The sequence below is a fragment of the Syngnathoides biaculeatus genome, chromosome 6, assembly GCF_019802595.1.
Source record: "Syngnathoides biaculeatus isolate LvHL_M chromosome 6, ASM1980259v1, whole genome shotgun sequence".
NCBI classification, from domain to species: domain Eukaryota; kingdom Metazoa; phylum Chordata; class Actinopteri; order Syngnathiformes; family Syngnathidae; genus Syngnathoides; species Syngnathoides biaculeatus.
The window spans coordinates 20,508,289-20,522,762 of NC_084645.1; the positions used below are offsets into that span (position 1 = coordinate 20,508,289).

Here is a 14,474-nt window from a genome sequence, read left to right on the forward strand (position 1 = left end):
TGTCAATTTTGCTGTAAACTTCAACTGAGGGTGACAAAGCAAAACATGAAGCAAGCACGCTTGGCTCCTAATTAGGAAAATTGACGGACTGAGCGCTTGAAAAAGTCTCGTTTGAGTGTTTAAAGTGGGGGAAAGGCGTGCATTTATATTTTTAAAAAATGTTAAACTTGCCATTTACCATGGTAAATGTGGGTGAACGTTAATCATGTTCATTCGACAGGCCACTTCCTGTGGGAGGCCGTCAATGGGAAATTGCGTTGTTTACACAAAATAAGACCGAATACGCCGTTGGACTGTCAAAATTCCTCAAGGTTTCGCTGTAATAGGACCAGACATTGATAAATAAAATCAATCAAAGTAAATGATGCATAGCGAATCCTACTCCAGATAACATCTGCAAAGTATTGCTAGCCTAATCGCATAATTGTTTTTTGTTTTTTTTTTAAAAAGTTTGAAATTAATTTTTAACTTACTGTTACAATATCCCAAAACAGCAATGTATGAGCTAAAAATGACGTTTTTTTGTTTTTTTTTTTTGTCTTACATCTGCAGATTCTCAGTTATGTAGGTCATGGTAATCCACAAAAATTGGACTCTTTTCACAGACTCTTTTCCAGAATATTAAAATTAACTAACAATGAGGCAATTGGGTGAATAATAATTTATACATTATGTCATATATTTGGTGTATATGTTTTCAATGTAAAGTACAGAATGTCAACTTTTTTTGTTTTATTTTTGAAGAAAAAACGAGATTTTTTTTTTTATACTACCCATCAAGGGAATATTTCAAGTCAGATTAGCAAAGTGGACACAATAATAATAATAATAATAATAGTATCAGAACAATAATGAAAATATCTCTTGTCCGTACAACACACTTGAATTTATCTGTGTTTTAACAGACACAGGTCAAATCTAAAAAAAAATGTGCTGTGACATTCCTAAAGATTTTCTTTTTGTGTGTATTTTGGGCCCCCTCAAATTTCAGGGTGACGGAATGAAGTTTTCGGGTGTTTGGCATTGCTGTCAAACGGGACGCCGTTTGAGGGGCGAGGACGCGGCGCCACTCACCTGACGCCCAAGCAGACCAGCAGCTGGAACTTGCCCTCTTTGCCGATGTTCCGCGGCGACGCGCTGATGGAGTTGACGTAGTGGCACAGCAGGTCGCACGACGGCTCCTTGATCAGCAGGGAGCCCGGCGGGTTGCCCGGCTGCTCCGCCGTCTCCATGGAAACCACCGCTTTTTCTGAGACAGAGACAGTCGCTTTAGATGCACACTGCGGGTCCGAGTCCTTGCGTTTATGCCCAATTGCCCTTTTTGTTCCACTCACATGTACGTTTCAAGTGAAAGCACCCAAAAAACTCATGTGCCGCGAAAAAATAAAAAAACAAAGAAAAACTTCATACACAAAAAATGAATGTCACATGCAAAAAAAAAAACCTGTCAGATATAACAAAATAAAGCTCTCACACTCAACAAAGAAACTTTCACATATGCAAAAAAACTCGCATGCCCACCCCCCCAAAAAAAAAAACCTCATTCACCCCAAAATTAAATAAAACCTTGGACACACACGTACACAAAAAAAACCACTCAAATATGCTTCTCACATGCAGCAAAAACCTTACACACAGACATCCAAAATTTCAAAAATCTGACATAAAATAAATAAATAAAATCGACTCTCACCAAAAATAAAAAAAAACAAAAACTCACATCTACCTTCTCACATGGACCGAAAAACCTCTAAGATGCAAAGAAATTCTCACAGGAAAACTACAAAAAAATTCTCACGCACACCAAAAACACTCACCCTAAAAAGAAAATAATACATACACAAATAATACAAATACAAATACACCACAAAAGTTTACATAAAGCCTGCCAAAAAAAAAAAAAAAAAAGACATCCCAAAAAAACCTTCACTCACAGGAAAAACTCAGACAACACCTTTCACGTTCAGCAAAAAATTCTAAAAAACATCTGACACTCCTTCTTCTTCTTCGCCTTTCGGCTTGTCCTGATTAGGGGTCGCTACAGCGTGTCATTTTTTTTCCAACACCAAGAAAAAAAAACCACTTGCTCTCTCACACATACAGACAAGAAAGTAATATTCAGCAAAAAAAAAAAAAAAAAAAAGTCTTCTCCGGACACACACACAAATATCAATCAAACAAACAAAAAAAAAAAAAAAAACAACAAAGTGGACCAGAAGTGAATTCATTTGACGGGCGGCCGTTCTCACCCACAAAATCCCAAACAAAGACGTTTCTCTGGAAGAGGCGACTGCACTTGAAGCCGTGCAGGAGGAACTTCTCCAGAGACGGAACCAGACCTCCCTCGCCGCACAGCAACGCCGTCAAGTTGCCTCTCTGACGCAAAACACAAACAAAGCGCTTCACTGCACTGGCAAGTCGAACATGACGTCGGTCCAAAAGTTGCACATCGATTGATCGGGAAGCATCTGACGCAAAAGGCACACCTCTTGTTCGGGTTTGTGGAAGTGCTTGACCAGGTTGTTCGCCGCCTCTCTCATGTCTTCGTGGACTTCAACAGACAGCACTCCTGTCGGGGCGTACCGAGACCGGGACCGGGTCAGAAACGCCAGCGCGCCCGAGCGAGCTCAAGAAGAGCAGTGTTTTGCGGTACGTACGGGTCCGGTTCCCGAGAGATCCCAGCACGGCGCGAACACCCTGGGAAGGCGAGGCCAGCTCCGGCGGCGTCGCCGTCCACCTTCCGGAATCCTCCTCCGCGCCGGGTGACACCAACTGGCCGATGAGGACTCGCTCCAGGCTGCCGTCGCCCACGCCTTTGCCCAACCAGCGGCCGCACGGGAACCTGGCGGTGGGGGTGAGAGGAGACCGTCCGCGTTTGACGACCCACGTCGCAAAACCGGAAAAATCCTCGAGCTTGATTAGACGCACAAAACAATCACGAAGATTCACAGCGAGAGCTGTGCGCAAAACTTTGGACGGGTCTTCGTTTTGAAAAGTGATGCCAATTTCATAACCCGACGGCTGCGCTGGAAAGAACCAAAAAAAAAGTGTTTTGAAATGCAGAAATTGAGTTGTAATCATATGAGGGTGAACGACGTCGGCATTTTAACAGGATTTTTCAAAATAGTCGACTGGTTAGTTAGACTCAAAAACATAACAGAATAGAATCAATTATTAAGAAAACAATGAGAAAATATTCAAGTAGAAAAAAATCATTTGTTTTAAACCATCAAATCAAGACATGAAAAGGCTAAATGTCACTCTTCAGATGCCAGATTTTTGTGAAATAGTTCATAAAAAAACGTTTGCCTAAGTGTGCACACCCCTCTAAATGGGGATGTGAAATGGGAGTCAGCCATTTAAAGGATCTCTGATTAAGACCACATGCATTTCACTTGTTTTAGCAGCTTCTTTCAGTTTTTTTTTTTTTTGTTTGATTAAAAATGAGCAATAATTTGTGTAAAAACTGCTCCTGTCGTCTGCATCTCTCTGGCTTGTGCAGGCGTACTCAATGTTGTGGCTGTTGGGTGCACCCAAACAAGAAGTGCAAATGTGGTCCAAATCCCTTGAGAATTGAGGTGATGACAGTAAATGACCCAAAGATGAGGATTTATCTTATTCTGCTTAAGCGAGACACGTGCAGGAGTTTTCTTCTTACTTGTACGTGTGTCCCGTGACCTCATTGTAGACCATCACGCAGTCGACGAGACACTTGGCCAGCAGGCCCGAGTTCTCCTGTCCCAGCTGCAAAGTGCTGAGTCGGCCCAGGTTCTTACACTGCGGGCAGCAAGAGGAACGAGATGTGAGGCCGGGGGTCCCTCCGCGACGCTTCCAGCTGCTTTCTCGCGACGCAAACGCGTCGAATGACGGCGGCCCGTCCGTCCACCGGCTCACAATTAGCTTCTGTAGCATCCCGATTGTCCTAATTGTGGAGGCGGTTGAGCAGGAGCCAATCACAGCTGACGCTGGGCGACACGTATGGGCGCGTCGACACATTTGATCATTATACATGTCGTGCCTTGACATATGAATCTAATTGATCGCGTGACCAAGCTCCTGGCTCAAGTTACTCCACTATCAAATCAATTTTGCCCTTTGATATTCATTGTCAATCATCCAAGCTTAGCCAATATTTTCCTTAAAAGTCAAATAAACTATTTATAAAGTGTAATTACTTTGCATACTGTAGTATCTGTGTGTTGGATGTGTCCCTTTAAGGGGCGGGGCCTCGTAAGTGCCGTACTGGAGATGGAGTTGGGTTGGTCAGTTCCGATTCACTTGGGTGACAACCACTCATCCAGTAAAAAAAAAAAAAACCCCCCCCAAAAAAAAACTGGATGGCTCAATGGCCACCAAAACCGGAGTCGCCATCCGTCATCTTGATACTCCCCAAACAAGCATATCAACCTGTGCAGCGACAGCGATTAAAGGCTTTAATTGTCAGTTTTGTGGCTGTTAGAAAACATTCCACAGGTAAGTTTGAAAGATTTACTTTGACACCGTTAAAGTTTGTTTGTAAAAGGTTTGATTTTATTTTCTGATGAGCTTCATTCACTTGAACAAAGTTTTGTTTACGGGTGTTGTTCACTCTCTGCTTCACCTTTATCGCAAAAAACAAAATATTTTGCCAAACTTCATCAGTGGATAAGCAAGAACATACATTTTCTGTGAATTTTTTGATGAATTTGATAATACAGAACTCTGCAAATGGAATTTGATTTTCAAATTTGCGAGGAAACAGTTGAAATTTTACCCCTGAAATCGGACGTCGCAGAGACAGCAAATGAACGCTGCGTTTAGCATGCATTATTTCCAAAAATACATGGAATTGATTAACTCAAAATGCAATGTTTTTATGACGCTTAGTTTTTTGCTGTGTTATGATGATAGTTCTTCACAGCGTATTTTGGGAAAGGTTAACAGGCTACGGAAATTGGGCCCTAGGTAATATGCAAGGTTTCTTGCTAGTCACGGTGTTCTATGTCTTACCTTTGCACTTCGACTTTTTTGGCTTACCAAATCGAATTAAAAATCCTTCATGTTGTCAGAACTGAAAAAAATGTCAAGCTCACACGACCAGTTTTAATTCTACGTGCCAAACTTTGAGGAAAACCCCCGCCATAATCCAATCTGTAAAACATATCCTCCACACGTTTTGGGAGTACCAAGATGGCGGCCAACTAGCTTCAACCAATCGACATACTGCTTTGTTTTTTTTTTTTTTTTTTAGATCAGTGGTGATCACGCATCTGAAGCTTCCCCGTACCTCCAATTTTAGCTCGCAACTCAAAGCGAGAACTTGACAAACGCGTAAGTTAAGGTGCTCGTAAGTCAAGGCGGCCCCGTATTAGGAAATGGGCCCCCCTATGATGTCATGCAACTGTGAAAGAAATTCTGTAGCTGTATCCCTCTTATTGATTTCATTTTTAGTTCTTATTGTGCGTCGTTTGCGGATAGAGACCTGGAAAAATATCTCCTGCGTATTCTTGGGTATCTGTCTGACTCCCGAATCTCCCATTTCACCAGACAAGCACACCCACGGGTTGACGGTCGCCATGGCGATGCTCAGCTTCTTCATGGGGATGATGGCCACGCGATAGGAAACGTCTGCAGAGAAGACGGATATTTTGGCCCGGCTTGTGTAAATCGTTGCAAATTTCCCACGTTTATGAACGACGTTACACAAACGGCGCTTTTGTCACAGGAGGCGAGAAGGAACGGGAGCCGAGCCGCGTGCGGACTCACCGATGGAGGCGAAGGCGTGCGTGAAGCAGAGGTAGTCCACCGTGTTGAGAGAAAGGAGGTGGAAGAGAAACTGCTCTCGTTCTTCCTCGCACAGGAGGAAGGCGTGAGGTTTATATAACTGCCTGCGCGGACCGGACGAGGTCAAAACGGGCACGAGTGACAAATGAAAAAAAACATTGAAAAATGAAATTCAACGTTCACCGAAGCAACTCCTGGTTTGTGAGCAGCTCTTTGAGGTGTTGCGACAGCATCTTCTTCTCCAGGGCCAAGCTGATCCAAGCCCGGGCTTGTCCCACCTCGGACAGACCCTCGCTCATCCCCTGGATAAACCTGAAAGGAAAAAAATAACCATCAGAATCACGCCACGTGTGGTTATTAATCGTCACGTCACTGTTGATCACGGCAACACTGAGAAACAATCAAGCAGGTCGTGAAGCGCTAATAATTTTTGTCGATAAGGCCCTCTTATCTTCATTCAACCATCCGTCCATTTTCTGAGCCACTTATCCTCATGAGGGTCACACTTGCGCGTCGCATTTTTGGGAATTTTTCTACATCCGCCCCGGTCTGAAACTTCCCCGTCCATGCCTCTTCCGCGTGTTCATTTTCGTCCATAGCGAAATGCACGGGGAGCAAAAATGAACACGCGCGGATGTGGAAAAAGTAGAAAAATTCCAGCCCGAGGGGACTTTTCAGCACGGGGGAAGCGCTCAAACCGTCACATCGCAGGGCACGTAGAATCGAACAACCATTCACGATCTCACATTCGGGCAAGGGAAGACGCAGACGCCACACGGGCGGGGCCGGGATTGAACCGCGGACCTCAGAACCACGAGGCCGACGCGCTAACCATTTGCGCCGCCGTGCTGCCGCACATTCATTCGTGCTTCGCTTTTCAGTCGGCTTCTGATCGATTCTTTTGTCAGTCACCTCATATCCTGCCCCAAGGATCCTCTGAGAAGGGCGACGCCGTCGTCACATGTTCTCTGCTCTGTGCCTGGACACGCCGGAGAGGAAGCAAAAAGAGCGTGACATTTACGGACACAGATTATACTAGATGACGTAGAGCGGATCCGAGCGCGTCGTGCCATCCCTCCCCACCTGGAGACTCGGCGGCCACCTCCGTTTTCTGCAAGGCCGCCTGATAATGAAGCAGGTGCGACCACAGCGCCGACTTCCCCTGCGAACACACGCGAAGACATTTATTTATTCACGGGAGCGTGTCGGCGTCATTTTCACGAGGTCGGCGTGAGGATGAGCCACCTGTTTCATGTGCAGACCGTGGCCCCAGGTTCTCTCCAGGAGGTCGCAGAGACCGTGGATCAGCGTGTTCTCCTGCAGGCCGCCGATGTTGGCCTCGCCCTGCCCCGTTTCCGCACTCTCCTTCCCCATCCTCTCCATCAACATACGTTTGGTCTACGGCGGCGGGAAGGATCCGTTTGTGAGCCCGCTGCGGCAATTCTCACGTCTGATTCTGAATGCTTAGCGACGTCACGAGCGACTAAACGAGTTCCAAACGTGAGAAACGAGAGGTTCGATTCCCAGTGTGCCCCTTTCGACGTGGCTACTCCGCCGATCTGCAGCCTTGTGATCGTCTTAACCCAACTCGATTTGTCCTCAGATTCCCGGGATTCATTTTTGCGGCAAACGCTATCACTTTTTTTTCAGCGCAGGTACAAGTACAAGTGCTGACATCCCATTCGAGTACTCGGCAATAGATAGATAATAGATCCCAATACTACTCGATGATGCCGATATCCTACCAAATGTGAGGATGTCGACCAACAGCAGCTTTTCTTGAACACGAACAGTATGCACACATCCATTCATCCATTTTCTTTGCCGCTTATCCTCACAAGGGTCGCGGGGCGCGCCGGAGCCTATCCCAGCTGTCAATGGGCAGGAGGCAAACTGGTTGCCAGCCAATCGCAGGGAACATGGAGACAAACAACCAATCGCACCCATAATCACACCTCGCGGCAATTTAGAGTGTCCAATTAATGTTGCATGTGGGAGGAAAGCGGAGTGCCCACCCGGAGAAAATCCACGCAGGCACGGGGAGAACATGCAAACTCCACGCAGGAGGGGCCGGGATTGAACCCGGGTCCTCAGACTGTGAGGCCAACAGTAAGCACCCTTCAAATATAATACAGGGAGTCCTCGGCCTACGACTGAGATCCGTTCCTACAGTGCCGACTTAACTCGAAATTTCGACTGAAGTCGGATTCCACCGTTAAAGTCAGAATTGACACCAAAATACTTTGTATAAAAAAACCAAATAGATTGAAATAAACAAGATGATGTAGGTGGATGGAGAAGAAGAAGAAGAAGAAGAAGAAGAAGGCGAAGCTGTGCTTGGCTATTGCGTATCCGACGTAGGAACGGAACCCTTCATCGCATGCGCTAAAATGGGGGCAACGTCTTTAATAACTGTCACCACGCCCGACCGACTGAAGCCTCGGTGGTGTTGTTGTCTCTCCTTCCTCCAATCGTTTGATGATCTTGAGCTTTGTTTCCATGGTAATGGACTTTCTTTTAGCCGGAGAAGCGTTGCTAAAAGACTCCTTTGGGGCCATAATGTCGAAAAAGGAAGGCGATAAATGCGGGCAAACATTAGCCAGAGAAAACGGCGGACGGCGGACGCATCCTTCGTAAAGTCGAAATGTCTTAAATGGAGGACTCCCTACCGGAAGAGGTAAAAATGACTTTTGCGGACGATCGCGACCTCTCACCTTCAGTCGGCACTCGGCCAGCAGCCCTTGCACGAACTCCCTGTGCGTCTGAGCGATGACTTGAGGCGACGAGTCCAGAAACTTGAGCTGGTTCAGGTGCTTCCTTGCCGGGGTGTGCTTCTGTGCAACAAAACGAGCCGACAATGACATAAAGGAAGGAGCCTTTATGGACAATCTTGCGTCTGATCATGCCAACAAAGCACCTGTCTTTGTTGGCCGTCCGTTCCCGAGAGCTCCGCCCCCGCCGCCGTCCTCCAGGGTTCGGGTCTGCGTGAAGCTGTGACGCGACTGGACCGCCTGCTCGGATGTAAACAATCGCACACTCACCGCCGCAATCGAATGACTTTGAATTGTATTCAAAAGCTAGCTTTTACGGGGGGGGGGGGCGGGGAATAAAGGTAGCTACAAGTTTGTACCAGAAATTTCATTTTATACCTTGTACCTTGACTTATGTGTTTAATTCATTTCATGAGCAGCCATAACTCAAATGGCAGTAATGTAAGCGGTTTTTCGCAGAGGACAAAGAATATATCCCTGACAGTTTTGTTGTGTTGGGTCTCTGCGTGTATTGCTACATTTTTTTTTTTTTGCGTTCAAATATCTGCTGTCTAAAGTAGCACAACATCGATGCTGGTTTTGTTAGCCCATCTGTGGCGTTTTGAATCGTGAGTTAGCATTAGGGTAGCTGACCTTTGTATAAGGCAAGCTTATGTGCTCGTCTCAAATACACAGAGCGTAATCGTTTTTTGTTTTTTGTTTGACAGTAAACCTCTTTTATGAAGGACCTTTGTGGGGATAAGTGGCTGAGATAATGGATGGATGGAATTCAGCATTAAGACAGCTGATTTTTGTGACACTAAATTACTGGAAATGCTTTCTTTAAACATTTTGGTCTGGAAATACACTCAGTACAAATACTGTGAGTACTGTTACAGTACTTGAATAGAATTTTTCACTGATCTGTACTTAGTTATTTATATTTCTGGCTATTTTCACTTTGCCTAAAATCTTTACTGCCCCATATCCCCTTAGCCATTTTTTGATAGTAATAAATCTAAAGAAAATGTTTGTTGACAGAATGAATCGTCGAATTCTCTTTTTGCTGTAGGCGCTGTTTAGACATTTTGCTGCTCCGTTTTGGTTAAAGCAGCAGTTGTTAGAAGATTTACGCTAATTTCCGTTCACCCGTCTTACGGATTCGGTTTTCTGGAGTACGTCAACTTGGAGTGATAAGTAAACATCTTGAAGCAAGCACTCTGTGCCTCTTATTTGAGGAATCGTGCAAGCGAGAATGGGAACTATGTTGCGATGCAATACTTTAGACTGTTTTTCTTTAATACGTGAAAATGCGTTTATAAAGCGTGTGAGATGCAACTACTGCTGTGCATCATAGAATTTGACCAATTGCGGGTTGGTTTGGAACATACCAGAACCCTGCGCTAAATAGACTTTCACAGAATATCTTTTTTTTTTTTTTTTTTTTTTTTTGGACTGATTCTACGTCCTACCGATAAAAGACTCACTTGTTGGTGCTTTGCGAGTGCACGAGGACGTCGGCCTGCAGCTTGGGGAAGTAGCCCGGCTGGTGGCGACCCTGGCCGATCCTCATGTCCAGGAGGTGCGGGTGGATGGCGGTGTGGTCGGCCTTCAGCAGCCGCCGCTCGACCGCCTGAGCTGCAAGCGGGCGCCGCGAAAACACAAGAAAACACAAATCACGCTCGGCACTCGTTTTTGGTTTAGGTTTTTTTTTTTTTTTTTTTTTACAGAAAATGGATCGTCTGTGCGGCACTTGAACACTCATTTAGGGTCAAATTCATATTCAATGGAAGTATAAAAACTTTCTGGCACAGCATGTAGAGGACAGCATCACGTCCACAGCCAAAGATTTCATTTATAGGTTTGATAATCTGTTACTTAAAATAAACTGTGTTCACTTTCTGCGCCGATACCGAAGGCAAAAGAGGCGAAAAGAGAGAAATGCATTGAAGAAGCGAGACAAAACCGGCCCATCCCCCACCGCATTCTTAAGGAGCCCCCCCATCCTTAATGCCCTTCTATCCGCACCCCACCCCCTTTCAGACTGACAAAATCCCCCCCACGTCCCCCACCCCTGTTTTGCCTTCCATGTTCTTCGGAGAAATGTTTTATTCACTTTGATGTGCTCAAGCACAATAAAGCAATCCAATCAGCGGATGAACACAAACGGGCGACGGTGATGAAATATGTATTTCTTTCCCCCAACATTTTTCTTGCTTGCTTGATTGATTCCTCACAGACTAATCAGTCGATCTTGATGCCAAATTGGATGTGAATGCAAGACGTAAGTAATTTGGTACAGTCGTAGCGTCGGCTTTAGCGAGGAGACCGGCGTGGCGGCCAAACCTCCGACGGTGTTCCCAGTCGAATTTTTTTACAGGTTTCCCTCGTGGACACGCGTCCCGTATTGGACACTGTGGTCGTCCCGCAGATGGGCAAAAAGACCGAGACTACGAGCGGGCTCACCTGCCCGGAGGAGCACAACTTTTGAGCAGACGACAAAGATTGGGCTGCGCATCTCGGTTTGTCTAACCCATTTCGAAGAAGAGTCACGTTGGACTACGTAGAATATGAAAAGAGTATGTGTCGCGGCAGATTAGTGGAAAGTTGCGGATCGTGACCGTCAGAAAAGATGACTTAGTTGGTGGAAGTGAATGAAGAACAGCATGCTAAAAAGGCGACCCGCATAGTTCAATACCGGATCTGCAAAGAAGTGTTTGACGGTTCTCCCGGCGTTCCGACAACAGCTGAAAAATGCATCGCTGTGACGTGAACGGTGAACTACGATATGGGGGCGATGGGCGGAAGACAACCCGGGGGGGGAAAATGGTGAGAATGATGCACGAGGTTACAGTTAGACATTTCCTGTGTACCTGACTCAACAGGCGCGGAGCATTTCCTGTAGCGACTCCCGGGAGAGTCGGCTCGGTCCGTGTCGTAGAGTCGCTCCCTCTCCAGGCGGCCGTCGAAGAGCTGCTGCAGCGGCTCGCGGTCGGCCCAGCGGGAGATCACCTTGCCGTCGGCAAAAGATGAAAACATGGACGTCTCCAAGAAGCGGGACAGGAAGTGCAAGTGGGCCACGGGTTGAGCCGAGAGGAACGCGCCCTGGAATGCAAGGAGGACACAAAGAATTGACTTGTGCGCATATTGACAATATTCCTGACGAAAGCGCCCACGCAGAAGGATTTGCCGTCTGAAATATTGGACAAAACCACGGCACTTTTCCCGCGGCGCCGTCACGCGTGCACTCGTGTCGGTCATATCCGGTACATCACACAAGACGAGAGCAAAAAGGGCTCCCAAAAGGTTTGAAATGTTCAGCACACTTGATTTGCCCCGCAGGTGAGTGCAGTGAGCCTTGTCGAACTTTCGTGCGTTCCGCCGACCGCCGCACTCGATGACCCTGCATCCAATTAGTCCAAATAGGAGCACATAAGGACGAGCGGCGCTTCGGCATTTAGGTGAGTGCCAAAACCTCAGAGGTATTTTTGAACACTTAATCCAAAGCTCTCTGATAGCCTGGCAGATCCGCTCGTTTCCCGAACTTTCATGTGGAACAGGAAGCCACCGTTTGTGCTTCATCCCAGACAATAAAAGCGGAATATTTCGTTGCCAGCGGGCCAAAATGGCTCCGAGTGGTGTTCCCTTGTTGCATCGCACTTGATCCATTGCGGCTCCCGCTTCCCGGCCACCTTTTAGAGGTTAGAGGTTGAATACTGCGACCAAACGTCCGTGGTGTGAGTTAATATTCTCACAAATCTTCCCGCGCGGTACGACGCTGTGCCGCAACATGGCGGGCGGCACCCTGGCGGGTTCAGCGTAAGGGCGCCAATTTACTTGTCATCAGTCACACGCAGCAATGAGATTGCACAAAACCACGAGTACTGTCGTAGAGAGCGTGCGTCTGTGTTATTTGAAGGTTTATGATGACCGGAATATTTGTGCTCATTTCTGTTCACCCGCCTCTGGCCTTCCACATCATCTGTCAGGTTTTTTTTTTTGGAGGACTTTGGTGTTTGACTACACAACGTTTATGTCTTGTTGTTGTGTCACATTTACATTAAACACTACACGGTAGGGATGTGTCAAACTTTTGTCAGAAAATATGTGGGAAAATTGCAATTCTCCCTCACTTTTTTTACAGATGTTTACTAACATTTGAATTATTCAGGCGGCACGGTGGATCAGCTGGAAAGCATTGGCCTCACAAGTTCTGAGGACCAAGGTCTGATCGCGGCCCCGCCTGTGTGGAGTTTCCTCCGGGTACTCCGATTTCCTCCCACATCCCCAAAACATGCAATTGGACACACTAAATTGCCCCTGGGTGTGATTGCGAGTGCGGCTGTTTGTCTCGATGTGCGCCCTGGCGACCAGTTCAGGGTGCACCCCGCCTCCTCCCCCTGACCCCGGTGAGGATAAGCAGCTGAGAAAATGCACGGATGGCTGGATTATCCATGGGTTAGGCCAAATTCATAATGACCTTCCACCTCCCACGGGTGGGTGTTGCGCGCAGTAACGGGGATTCGCCATACCTTATCAAAGCTGAGCGTTCCTTCCCGGTTGCTCATCCAGGAGTCCAAATCTCCGGCGCCGTGGATGACAAAGTCCTCGTAGCGGCTGAACACGGCGGCCAGGCGCCCGGCGACCGCCTCCCTCAGGTGAATGTTCATCTTTGCAACTCTGAGCGCGTCCTCCTCCTCCCACACGCGGCCCAGCGTCTTCCCTCGGCCCGAATCCTTTTCCCTGCCGCAGGTCCAAGCCAGAGCCTGCAGCCTCTCCAGCACCTCCAGCTCTTCGCCGCCGAGGTTCCCGTTCCTTCTGTCCTCCATCAGGTCCTCCAGGACCAGGCTGCTGAGCTCGGGGGAGGCCGGCGTGGGCGTCGCGGGGGCGCCTCCCTGCAGGGGCACCCCGAAATGACGCAGGACGTCGCTTAGTTCCCGGACCAGGTCTTCTCGGTCAGGGAAGGAGGGCAGACCCTCCGGAGAGTCCACACAGTGGTTGTCGATGTCCACGAAGCAGAGGTTGGCCTTTTGCACGAATGAGAAAGAAAAAGACTTTTTGACCATCGCTCCCATCAGATGATTCAAATTTGGCGCAGTGGCAAACCGGGAAAGTGGGAACTATCCAGTTAAGATCCCAGATAAGGGTTTCCATCCGCTCAATCCATTTTTGCCATTTTGCCGAGAGGACAGCCCAGGATGATCTGGGCTGACTGAAAAGGACTGGCCGATATAGTTTCGATTTTCAATTTTAAATCGGATGTTATTATCGTTAACAATCTAAAAAAAATGAACTCATGCTTCTTCCCTTCTTGCTGCGTTTTGTCCCCATCAACTTGTGTAGCTCGCGCCCTGGTCCTTATTCCTATCACAAGGTAGCCAGCGCGAAAACACGCCGAGCGCAGACGACAGCGAAACGTTTGACCAAAAGAAAGGAATCGTAGACGATGCTCAGCTGTTGGGTTTTGCGGTGACAGAAGTGGGACAAGACAGGCTGCGCCGCAAAGTCCGTTGAAAGCACGTCACGGCACAAAGATGTAAAACGTTGGACGGCGGACAGTCGAGTAGGCGACCTTTTGGGCTATTTCGAGTTTTCTGGGTGCCAAGCAATCGTGGGGTTTTTTTTTTGCAATGTGGGAGGAAGCTGGAGTTGCCGGGCAAAAGACGGGCAGCAGCGAGGATGACGTCAAGATTCAAACGCTCCACGGCCGCTGCGCTGGCCGAACGTCGCTTTGAATCCGAGCAGTCAGATTACCGAAGCCTTACTCAGCGTCATCCTCTTACTCTCTTCACTTCCTGCTTTGTTTTGAAGGTTGTTTCCCGGCCCGTGTCATCAAAATGCACCGCAGAAAATAAGCGCGATGATTAATTCGCATGAATTATTCACAATCTCGTGCTTCGCGGCTTTCATCCAGCCACCCCCCCCCCCGAGCGACTCCGCTGCCGTCTTTCTAGGGCAACG

The 14,474-nt window shown here is 47.4% G+C and overlaps 1 protein-coding gene across 2 annotated transcripts in view; it reads right to left on the reverse strand.

The window, feature by feature from the left end:
• LOC133501929 (DENN domain-containing protein 5B-like) overlaps positions 1 to 14,474 on the reverse strand; it is a 28,861-nt gene that overhangs the window by 3,567 nt on the left and 10,820 nt on the right. For both annotated transcript variants that reach the window (XM_061822129.1, XM_061822130.1), the window contains exons 5-20: positions 13,046 to 13,540; positions 11,387 to 11,618; positions 10,001 to 10,151; positions 8,681 to 8,774; positions 8,478 to 8,597; positions 7,009 to 7,161; positions 6,847 to 6,925; positions 6,676 to 6,742; positions 5,947 to 6,075; positions 5,746 to 5,867; positions 5,462 to 5,607; positions 3,659 to 3,777; positions 2,658 to 2,842; positions 2,487 to 2,569; positions 2,250 to 2,376; positions 1,075 to 1,249 (exon numbers count right to left, since the gene is read on the reverse strand). In XM_061822129.1, coding sequence (XP_061678113.1) covers positions 1,075 to 1,249; positions 2,250 to 2,376; positions 2,487 to 2,569; positions 2,658 to 2,842; positions 3,659 to 3,777; positions 5,462 to 5,607; positions 5,746 to 5,867; positions 5,947 to 6,075; positions 6,676 to 6,742; positions 6,847 to 6,925; positions 7,009 to 7,161; positions 8,478 to 8,597; positions 8,681 to 8,774; positions 10,001 to 10,151; positions 11,387 to 11,618; positions 13,046 to 13,540 — 2,477 coding nt within the window. The remainder of the gene's footprint in view (positions 1 to 1,074; positions 1,250 to 2,249; positions 2,377 to 2,486; positions 2,570 to 2,657; positions 2,843 to 3,658; positions 3,778 to 5,461; positions 5,608 to 5,745; positions 5,868 to 5,946; positions 6,076 to 6,675; positions 6,743 to 6,846; positions 6,926 to 7,008; positions 7,162 to 8,477; positions 8,598 to 8,680; positions 8,775 to 10,000; positions 10,152 to 11,386; positions 11,619 to 13,045; positions 13,541 to 14,474) is intronic.